This window comes from Asparagus officinalis, chromosome 3 (assembly GCF_001876935.1).
Source record: "Asparagus officinalis chromosome 3, Aspof.V1, whole genome shotgun sequence".
Taxonomy (NCBI): domain Eukaryota; kingdom Viridiplantae; phylum Streptophyta; class Magnoliopsida; order Asparagales; family Asparagaceae; genus Asparagus; species Asparagus officinalis.
Genome location: NC_033796.1, coordinates 25029953 through 25041460, shown reverse-complemented (window position 1 = coordinate 25041460; position 11508 = coordinate 25029953). Strand labels below are relative to the sequence as shown.

The 11508-nt window shown below is 35.1% G+C and overlaps 1 protein-coding gene across 2 annotated transcripts in view; it reads left to right on the top strand.

Annotated features, from left to right (window-relative positions):
- LOC109833466 (serine/threonine-protein kinase 4-like) overlaps positions 2415 to 11508 on the top strand; it is a 9637-nt gene continuing 543 nt past the window's right edge. Inside the window, exons 1-18 of one of the 2 annotated variants that reach the window (XM_020401140.1) lie at positions 2415 to 2741; positions 4983 to 5039; positions 5973 to 6000; positions 6083 to 6205; positions 6850 to 6961; positions 7151 to 7188; positions 7299 to 7352; positions 7909 to 7977; positions 8073 to 8189; positions 8345 to 8413; positions 9175 to 9254; positions 9367 to 9561; positions 9656 to 9941; positions 10015 to 10107; positions 10183 to 10344; positions 10508 to 10629; positions 10748 to 10886; positions 11389 to 11508. The exon at positions 11389 to 11508 is cut by the window's right edge and continues 20 nt beyond it. In XM_020401140.1, the coding sequence (XP_020256729.1) occupies positions 2647 to 2741; positions 4983 to 5039; positions 5973 to 6000; positions 6083 to 6205; positions 6850 to 6961; positions 7151 to 7188; positions 7299 to 7352; positions 7909 to 7977; positions 8073 to 8189; positions 8345 to 8413; positions 9175 to 9254; positions 9367 to 9561; positions 9656 to 9941; positions 10015 to 10107; positions 10183 to 10344; positions 10508 to 10629; positions 10748 to 10886; positions 11389 to 11508 (1959 nt within the window). In that variant the 5' untranslated portion in view covers positions 2415 to 2646. Of the gene's footprint in view, positions 2742 to 4982; positions 5040 to 5972; positions 6001 to 6082; positions 6206 to 6849; positions 6962 to 7150; positions 7189 to 7298; positions 7353 to 7908; positions 7978 to 8072; positions 8190 to 8344; positions 8414 to 9174; positions 9255 to 9366; positions 9562 to 9640; positions 9942 to 10014; positions 10108 to 10182; positions 10345 to 10507; positions 10630 to 10747; positions 10887 to 11388 lie in introns of both variants that reach the window. The other variant, XM_020401139.1, reaches the window with a different exon arrangement.

Here is an 11508-nt window from a genome sequence, read left to right as displayed (position 1 = left end):
TGCTCATCAGCGACATCCAACATGTATATGAACTATATCTAATTTAAATATGATCAAATTAAAATTTATCATAATCCTTTTGGGATTCTTAAATGTATAACATAACATATTCATGACTATACGTATAACATCAAGCGGCTCAAAACTCCACGAACACACCTCAAAACGGCATAACACAGCTCCACAAAACGAGCAGGAAAAACAGACGTGATATTTGTTAGTAAAACAAGCATATCTTTCTTTAGGAAAACTATTTTTACAAATGGTTTTCTGTTTTGAAAACTAGATTCACACATCTTTCAAATGACATAAGTTTGGTTCAGTTTGGAGTTCATTTGTTACCCCAAATCTTTAGATAAACATTATATATGTGCAGCCGTTTTTCTACGGGACATGTTGTTAGTAAAAAGATCATATCTTTCTCTATACAAATGATTTTTAAGATTTGTCTTCTGTTTTAGAAACTAGATACATATATCTTTCATTTGAAACTGGTTTGGTTAAATTTGGAGTTTATTTTATATTTCGAAATCTCAGTTAAACATGATATAATTGCTGCAGTTTTCTGTAGAAAATATTTATTTAGTACATCTCTTAAATTTCTCATATATAAATGAAATTATGAAAAAGCCTAATGATCATGATCATGATACTATCATAAACAGCAAGAAAAAAATTACTAATCTAGCATTGGTTTATGTTTTAATATCAAAAATTTAAATTTTATCACATCATGTTAAGATTCAAGCATGAAAACACATATTCAACATAATTTAAATTTTATCACATCATGTTAAGATTCAAGCATGAAAACACATATTCAACATCATATTAAACATTTAACTAGTTATTTAACTATGGGGAAGTGTTTGGGTGAAGATAATTTTGCCTTAGACGTTGTTCTAAGCCTCTAAAATAACCAGCAACAAAAAACAAGTGCAACCAAGCCGTTTTCCCCTTGCTACACGTTGATGATCTCGCCCTCGTGTCGATATTTGCTTCACAAAGCTCTCAAAATTCTCAACTTTAGGGCTAGGGGTTTAGAGAGAGGAAAAGGGGCTGCTAGCGTTTGAAACTCTGATGTAAGGATGTTAATTTTTGTGAAAACACCTGTTTATATATATGCAAACCCGAAATAAACCCGTTTGACCCGAACCAGGAATCCTAATCTGATTAGGAAAACGACCTTCGGTATTTTGGCCATAACTTTCATGTCTGACCTAGAAATGAGGTGATCTAAGATTTGTTGGAAATCTCTTGAAGATACCTACAACTTTTGTCTTTTAAGTTTTTCCAAATTCCAACTATATCTGTGAGAAAAATATAAAATCTCTCCGCTGGTCATAAATTTCCAGATTTATACATCGAGCATGAATTGTGCATTTGCTCTTATATATATACATATATACATTGAATTGATCTCAAACCAATTCCTAGCATACTCAAACATCATAATATGTTATTTATTAATATATAACATATTTATTATTATTTATCACAAAATATTCAATTTTTTGGGGTTTTACAATTAGAAATGAGTCTTTTTTGACAATTAAGTTTCTAAATGGGTCGAATTTGAAAATTTGTCCAAATTTTTAAAATAGCATTTCTCTTTTATAGTAGTGTGTGTATATATATAGATGATTTTCTGTCTACTAAAGGGGCGGTTCGTTTCGCCAAAAAGTTGGGAAATTAAAGAATAGGAAACCTATTTCCTATAATAATTGTTTTGAGGTTGTTTGGTTGGTTTAAAAAAGAAGGAAATTATAGAATAGGAGATGAGATGAGATGAGTTGTCACCTTATTATTGGATGATGTGAGTTATTTTTTTAAAAAAAATTGTTTTGAGGTTGTTTGGTTGGTTAAAAAAATAAGGAAATGAATTGGAGGTATATTATTGGATGATGTTTTGAGGTTGTTTGTGTTTGGTTCATTTTTAAAAATAAGAAAATAGATGAGATGAGATGAGTTGGATGTATATTATTGGATGTTGTGACACATACCTAAGGAAATCAATTTCTTTTTTTTTAAGGAAATAGATGTAAAGGAAGGTTTAATGAGATGGGATGAGTTGTCATAATATTATTGGATAATGTGTGTGATTTTTAAAAATAAGATAAGATGAAATGTGATGAGTTGAATGATGTGACACATTTCTTGTGTTTGGTTTATTTTTAAAGGTAAGAAAGGAAATGAAATGAGATGAGTTGAATGATAAAAATAATATTTTATTGGATGTTATGAGTAAGTTTTAGGGATAGAAATGAATAAAATATTATTTTATTGATTTCTTTGTACCGATTTCCTTTTCTTTGATTTTAGGAAACCAATCAAACGGGGCCTAAGTTAAGATCATAACTGTTTTTATTCCGTACTGATACTATTAACCCATAAATAGTTAAATACCCAACCTCGCGCAGCCGCATACTCTCTCTCTCGAATACCAAATCCTTGGGTGAAAGAAAACTAGTGATTTTTCATTTTCACCCTCTCCAATCCCAATCACTCCTAGATCTCTCCCTTCTCTTTGAATCCAAGCGATCTCAACACCCTTTAGCATGTCGCTGGAGCTGCCGTAGATTTTAGGTTTTTCATACAGCGAGGATTTAACCGCGGGAGGGGACAGCGCAGCCTCCGGCCATCGAGATGTCGGATTCTTCGTCGATGGTCGCCGCCATCGAGGCCCGATTCAGCTCTCTCGAGCTCATCGGGAGGGGCTCTTTCGGCGATGTCTTTAGAGGGTAAAGTTTCCCCCTTTCTACAATCCTTTGAATTCATTTGGGAATTAGGTTTTCTTGTAACCAGTTGGAAGTGGGATCTTTTAGGGTTTGATTGTGCATTATTTAGGGAGTATGCTGTTGGCCTTAGTTTGGTTTTTTTTTGTATCGATCTGTGTGTAGGAAATGTAATTGGATTGTGATAGGATGATAAATAGAAGCATGAATCATGTCGGAAACTTAATGATTTTTTTAGAACGCGATGAATGTCACTTTGGACAAGCTTAAGAATACGGTGTACTTGTTGCTTAGAAGAAAGGGTGAAGCTTCATGTGATAATTGATATTAATATGTAAGAATTCTGTGAATTGTATTGTGATGAGTTGTCAACAAGATAATACAAATATCTACAGGATATCCAATCAGTGAACGATAGCTATCTATAGGGTTTCTGCTAGGGATCTAGTTACAATGTGTCTGAACTAGAGAAGAAATTGTCTGCTTATGATAAGACTGTTCTTTCATGTACCCATTTGTGCACATTTGTGCAGGAAAAGGTATTTTTTGGATAATGGGAAATTGAAGGGAAGTTAGAGGCAATGCAAGCTTGAACTCTATACTTCCATGCACTGTCTAAATGGAATTTGATATGCTTCTATTTTCACCAATTGTTAGCATCTAGAATCTGTACATGATAAACACACTTCGTAGAAATAGTTTTTGATGCTTAACGGCAAACTATATGTACGCATATTTCATAGAAATAGTTTATAAGACGAGAATCCATCGGTTAGCAAAAGGGCATTTCAGAAAAGTCTCCTATAATACTGAAGAATAATTAACTAAATTAGGTTCAATTCTAAATGCAAAAATTATGTTAATTTTTTTTGAGAATACAATGCTTTTTTCAGGGATTCTTTATGTACACTGCAAGAATTTAATCCTTGTGCAGTAAATATTAAAAAGTCCCTTATATTTATTCGAATTGAAGACAAACAAAATATTGAGAAAGACTAAATATTGGAACTCAATCTTAGCTTGCTCAAAACTTTTTAAATGAAATATGGTCCAAGCAACTACATTATAAAAATAACATATGATTTTTATATGGTACACAAGGACTAATTATCAAGAGAATGATAACTCTTGAGCAATAGTGCGAATTAGTAACTTTTGGAGTTACAATAATTGTGCTTTAGAAAAATATTTTCTATAGTCTTTTTAACTGCTTTATACTATCAATTCTGTACTCTGTGCAGTGTGGGGAATATATAGGCACCTAAAAAGTAATCTTACATCAGTGGTGTGGCTTGTGTCCTAACAGGATGATTGCTATTAAGGAAGGAATTAGGCGAGTTCCCCTTCCTTCATCAAACTATCACTAGGATGGGTTTTGTGTGTGTGTGGGTGTCTTTCTGTTGGCGTTATATGCTCCATAGTCAAGTGTAGGTGCATGTGAGCAGTAGGATGGTTGACCTCCTGAGACTCCTTTGGATTATGTGCTTTATAATTTGGTTTTATATTCTCACTGTGTAAGCACAAGGTCAAAGGGTGTTATCGTCTACTCTTTGGCAGGAAAGTTTTCAGGCTTGTCCTTATATTGATCATCTTTTTCTGTGGTTTAGCTAGCTTTTTATGTGTTGGGTATGCATGCTCTACTTTCAACATTTGGAAAGTCATTATATGACCAAGCCTTGATTAAACATTGTCTCAATTTTGGATGGTTAAGCTGCAGGGGTGCAGATAAATAGTGGATTTTAGTTATCATCTGATAGTTGGTGGCGTTGAGCCGTTGGTTACATATAATATGCAGGCAGCATTTAAGCTTTCCCTTAGAATTGTGACAGTTTGATCTTCACAAGATGGTCATCTTGCTTTTTTTTGGCTGATTGTGTTTTACTACTCATTTAGATAAGCTGCATTACTTAGTTTGCTGGTTGCTTATATATTTAAGTTTCTTGGGCAAGAATCTGAGAAATATATTATGAAAATTTAGGCTTGTCATTTTATACAGTAAGTTATTAAGCTGTGAATGCAGAGTAACCAAAACATTGTTATGTGATGATTCAAAGTGACAATTCAATATATTATGAAAATTTAGGCTTGTTACTTTATACAGTAAGTTATTATGCTGTGAATGCAGAGTAACCAAGACATTGTTATGTGATGATGCAAAGTGACAATTCAAACTTATATCAAGCCATATGACACTTGATTTGTTAGTTTTGTGCTAGTATCATCAATGACTATTCTTTCAAATTTTAGGTTTGACAAGGAGCTAAACAAAGAGGTTGCTATCAAAGTTATTGATCTGGAAGAAGCGTAAGTGCCTATCTTAACTACGCGCATTATCGGTTTTGCAATCTATTTTCTTTGAACAGACTATTTTGTCTTTACATATCCGTACCTCTGGGGATATACTTGTTTTAATAGTGTTTCATGTTAGTTGATTTTGGGTGTTTAAAGGTTTCTACTGTTAATTTCAAGCAGTTGTATTTGTGTTCTTCAAGAAATTGTTAATTTTTTCTGATATAATTTGCACATGGGATAGTTGAAAAGGCAAGATGCCCATAATAGAATTATTGAAGAAGGATTCATGTACCATATAGCAGATATTTTGCTCAAAGTTTTTGTAATTATTGTATTTTAAGAACCTAAATTATAAGAAGGATTCATGTACCATATAGCAGATATTTTGCTCAAAGTCTTTGTAATTGTTGTATTATAAGAACCTAAGTACCTAACTTCTCATCTGCATTTTCCAGCAGGAAGGCGGGATGTTGTTTGCATTTATTTTCTGCCTCAAGTTTTTAGTGTGTGGTGCTTATATTTGCTTGTTTGGTTTAGCTGTATAAGTTAACGGTGTTAACCTCAACACGTCACTCACACCTTCACTTAAATCCGGTTTTCCTCCTGGTGTTTGTGTCAAATCTTCACCCCTAAATGAGCCAGTTTACTTTACAAATTTCGAACTCTTTGTTACTCATGCTTGATTTAAGTTCACGAGTTCTTGTTTTAGTATGCATTTTGTAAGGAACTCAATACGCATGAACTTTATATGCATGAGTATTGCAACCTTGAATTGAGATAGTTTAGATAGCCTATGTCATAGATATACACATTTTTACTTTTGGGCAATATACACAAAGCACAATGTATTATGGGTGTGAAGCTGATGCAGAACTTTTAGGTTTTAATGTTTCGCATATTTACCTGTTGGTGGAACTATATCTAACACAAATTTCTCTGTTGTAGAGAGGATGACATAGAGGATATCCAGAAGGTATATTCTTGTAATATCACCAGATAAGGTCTTTTATCTGCTAGACCTTAAGTTTTTCTAAAGATCTTTCTTATCTCATCAGGAGATTTCAGTTCTCTCACAGTGCCGCTCTCCATACATCACGGATTACTATGGCTCCTATCTCCATCAAACAAAGCTGTGGATAGTTATGGAATATATGGCTGGTGGTTCTGTTGCTGACTTGGTAACTTCACTTTGCTTATTTTCTCTGTATTATTCATTTAATTAGTTTAAGCCCCTTATCAAGGCTTCAGTGGGGAAGGCATTCATGTGGTTCACAGAAATGAAAGAAATAAAGTTTTTGATGAGTTGTACAACCTTTTCTCTCTCTCTCTCTCTCTCTCTCTCTCTCTCTCTCTCTCTTATTGCTTTAATTTGTCGAATGCTTTTATTTGGCATTCTTTACCATTATTTCTGCAAAAATTCTTCTGAACTGCTTTAATTTGTCAAATGTTTTTATTTGGCATTCTTTACCATTATTTCTGCAAAAATTTTGCTGAACTTTACTATGTTTATTAAGCAGTTGTCCCAATTAATGGTTCAAAACATGAAAGTTAACATGTCTTCTAGATGCCTAGTGAAATTGTTCCAAGTCAAAGCTGGAACAATTCGATCAGAGATCGGCATGTGCTTGGATTTTAGAATAAGTTGCAATTTTTTTCGAGTATACGATTAATAAATTTGTGATTCTTTTGATGCTTGTAAAGTTGAGTTGTCCTTCATGAATGATTTATGAAATAAATTTGCTGAGTTAAATGCAGAAATAGAATAGTTCATTGATTTAAAAATATTTTGCATAAATATCTAAGACATTGTTTACTTTTATAGCTTCAAACTGGTCCTCCGCTTGACGAAACATCCATAGCATGCATTCTGCGAGACTTACTGCATGCAATTGAATATCTCCACGGCGAGGGGAAGATTCACAGAGATATAAAAGGTAACATTCAACATCCTTTCCATTTTGGTGCTTGCAGTGTTTATCATTCACAAAGTATGCTTCGATCCCCTGCATACTTATCTATAATTGAAATATGTATAAATCAGTTCCCATATTTACGATCTTGTCTTCTCTGCTTTTGAATTATCAAAACATCATCTAGTTAATTTTTTATGTGATCTTTGGCAGCTGCAAATATTTTGTTGACAGAGGGTGGAGATGTCAAGGTTTGTAATGTTATTCACTTAAGAAGTATTGTTTGTCTTAGATTGACCAATGCCAAAGACAGTAATATGTTGTTTCCTCAGAAATGCTCACCTTATTGTTTCTGCTTTAGGTTGCCGACTTTGGAGTTTCTGCTCAGTTAACAAAGACGATTTCTAGGAGAAAGGTACTCTTTAAAATCTTGTTGTATGCTTTGCAGCTACACAACTATAGGGATGTTATCCTATATTTATGTGTACTGGTGGTGATTAACTTTCTTGTTGCCATAAAAAGCTTTTGTGCCATGATAAATATGAACTCTACTCTATACATGACAGCAGTAGGTTTTTCCTTGTATCCTCTATATTAAACAAATCTCTTCAGTATCTTTAAAAATACCACTGATCAATTATGGTTTCTACTATTTCTAGTACTTTATTAACACATAATATATTGATTGCAATTATCTCATAAGATAGATTAAGTCACAGTATTAATTTGTTCATCTTACCAGTTGCTAACATAAAATATGGACAAAGTGGACACAGACGAGAGACTACCCCTTAAATATCTGATCATGAAAGTTTGTTGTCTGCAGCTTTCATTTTTTAGCCCCAATTTTTCATAACATCGTTACACATTGAGAAGCAGTTTTATCACTTTTGTGATGTATGATAACTTAAATTTTATATGAAAGCTCCTACAGCTTTGCTTTCCATACTGATCAATTAAGACTTATTCAGACATTTGTAGGAACCCCTTTTTGGATGGCTCCGGAGGTTATTCAGAATACAGAGGGATACAATGAAAAGGTGTGCTATCTTTTTGACAGCAAATGAGCTTGTTCCTGAATCACTGTTGGAATTTTTGGTGATATTCATATATTGAGAGTTTGTTCCTGATGCAGGCAGACATATGGTCTTTAGGCATAACTGCCATAGAAATGGCTAAAGGGGAACCGCCTCTGGCAGATATTCACCCAATGAGAGTTCTATTCATGATACCACGTGAAAATCCTCCCCAGGTTTTGCTCGCAAGGACTTTGTTCCTATTGTGATTGCCAGCAATGATGTCATAAACCCGCTGGCTGTTTTTTTTCCTTTGTCATCTCTCATATACTTTCTGGTTCTCTTCTTTTCCTTCGTCATGTCTCATATACTTTCTGGTAATCTTTTGCAGCTTGATGAGCATTTCTCTCGACCTATGAAAGAATTTGTCTCCTTGTGTTTAAAGAAAGTTCCTGCCGAGGTAATCTTTTATTAAATGTAGTTATTCATCTTTTAATCTCCAGATAATAGTTGTAGCTTATTTATACATGAAAAATAGAACAGATTCTTGAGAAACAAATTTTGTTAGTATCTGTTAGTCTGTCTGACTTAAGTATTTGTGATGAATTGCAAAATTTATTGAGGACTATAACTAGTTCTATCCTTTTTCAAGTCAAGTTGTGTATGTGCGCGCGCGCTTGTGTCTGAGAGAGACTATAGCTACTCGTATCCTTTTTCGAGTCAAGTTGTGTGCCACACTCTGTTTGTTGTACACTGAAAAAGCACACGGAGTCGGACCATAGCAGGTTCTGAATGATTATTCAAGCAATTATTATACAAACATGTATAAACCCATATATATATATGGTGAAAAGAACGTGGGAACTGGCCCACGTTCTGCTGACAAGGTTCTGAATGATTATTCAAGCAATTATTATAGAAACATGTATAAACCCATATATATGGTGAAAAGAACGTGGAAACTGGCCCACGTTCTGCTGACAGTACTTCGTAGATGGGATCATAAGTTTCATGGTGCCCGGTATATTATTGTACTTAATTAAGTAATGAAATATGAATATCCTGATTGTGAGTGTATCCACTTGCTGTAGAGCTTTATGATGCCTGAAAAGGTTGTTTTATGTTTTGATTGTTTTGGAGAAAATAGAAATCATCTTAGAAGATAATTATTTTCTTTTATAGGCGATATTATGTCTAATTATTGTTTGTAAACACTTTCAGAGACCAAGTGCTAAGGAACTCCTCCGACATCGTTTTATTAGAACTGCCAGAAAAAGTCCTAGGCTTCTGGAGAGAATTAGGTCAGAACTTCTGCATTATGTGTTACCACTTAGTTCCTGATTCATGATGCGTATGAGGTTCTGAGCTTTCTACTTGTATGCTTTCCTTTACTCATATACTTACACATCACAGAGAGCGTCCAAAAGTCTACATAAAAGAAGACATGGAAAATGATGAAAATAATCCTGGATCACTTGGGGGTACAGGAACCGTCAGAGCAGTGAGAGATGCTCCTGGTTCACTTAATGAGGGGTCTGGAACCATCAGAGCAGCGAGAGATGGTCCTGGGTCACTTAATGAGGGGTCTGGCACCATTAGAGCAGCTAGGTACAATGCTAGATTGTATTTCAGAACATTAACTACTCATCATTTTCCCCCACTGATCCACTTTGTTTTAACATATTAGAGGAATAACTCCTAGGAACGCTGCTTGGGATTCAAATATTGACGCCGCACAGGGTACAGGAACCATTCGCAGTACAGGAACCATTCGCAGTGCCGTGAAGCCGCCTCAAGTTGCTCCTGCTAGAGACAAAAAGTCGGATTCTACATATGGGTCTAATCTGACAAGAAAATTCATAGACAGAGATAATCATTTGATGCCTCCCTCAGTTAGTGCATTGGATGAATCAGCTTTAGGGAGTATATTACAGAGAGATGCACAAAGTGAGCTTGACAGTAAAAGACTGGACAATTCTGCAGATGATGTAGGTGTCCCTTTTTTGTGTTTTCATAGCTTTTTAGATTTTTATTTTACTTAACAGACATGCTCAATTCTAGGATAATCAATTAGTGAGCGGATCTGGAACTGTTGTTTTACGATCTCCTAGAGAACCTCAGGTGCATACAGCATTTAGCAATCAAAGTGGCAAGGTATAACTTTATTTTGAGAGACCGTCAATTTTTTGTGTTAAGATTTAAACTAACACTCACTTTACTTCTTATTAGTCTACCAGCAGATTTACTTCTTCTGAAGATATTGGTGGGACGGTTGTTCTTCGCAACCAACATGATGAATCTGATACTGCACGAACTTTAAAGTCAAGACTAGGGATCCAAGAAAAAACATCAAGTGCCTCACTTGAAGATAGTGCAACAAACCTTGCTGAGGTTCTCTCTCTATCTCTTATGTTTCGTGTGCATGTGCATGCACACCTTTACTGATGTAGATGTGTAGTGGGGTGTATGCATTTTATGCACATGTTTGTCTGCTTGTGCTCTTTTCTTTTTCAGTATGCTACATTCAAGTAACGTATTGGTTAAATACTTTCAGGCTAGGGCTGCACTGCAAGCGGGGCAAAGAAAGGGAAATTCTCGGGAAAGGCAACCGGGAAAATATAGTAAAGAATTGGGGGAAAACAAAGTAGCAGAAAGAACAAGTAATAAGTCCTCGAGGTACTGTTAATGGGATGCAAATGGTAGTCCTCTTCTCATTCAAGAGAAAGTGATATATTCTCTTTTTTGCTTTGGGGTGGCTTACTTCTTCCAATAATCTTTTTCTTGTTCACCCTAGAGATTCTATGGAGGGCTTTGATGCACATAAACCAGTTCAGAGATCACGCCAGTCAAGTGATAGTGAAGGAAGTACCCGATCTCCTGCAGTGGCGTCCTCACCTGTGTTATCTTTGATGATCATTCCGTCATTAAAAGAGGTGAAGAAATGTGCCATATAATGTAATTACACGCGCATGAGGAAAAATGTGTTGCCCTAGCCCGTTTTAATGCTTAAGTTAACTAGTAAAAGTTAGAAAACATCGCTACGTTCTTGATTTTTTTTTAAAATATTGACCCTATATTTGATAAATGCCACTTTTACCTAGTGTCTCTTCTCCTCTTCCTGTTTCTCTCCCTTCTCCAACAGAACCCCACTCTCTTCGCTTCTCTCCCATCTGCCCATTCTTCCTCCTGGCTTTGTCAAATAGATATATTTGAAGTAAAAAAGTAGAAAGATTTACTGAAATGTAGACAAATGAGTAAAAGGTAGATAATTCACAGTAAGATAAACATTAAAGGTAAAGAAGAGATAAACCAAACAACCAACCAAAAAAAACCACAGCCCAAAAAAAAATAAAGAACATGCGCGCACGCACACGAACAAAGGTAGTTATGTACCTAAGGACGTGCTGATACCCAGGTTCCTTCCATGTCATGCAGGCTGCTGGGGATAGAACTGAAGGACCAGGAGCTCGTTCTGTGATCGATGCACTAGTTGAGTTGGAGCAACATTGTCCTGGCTCTTGTGAAGCTTTTGTTGGGAGGTTGCTCCATCGGCTT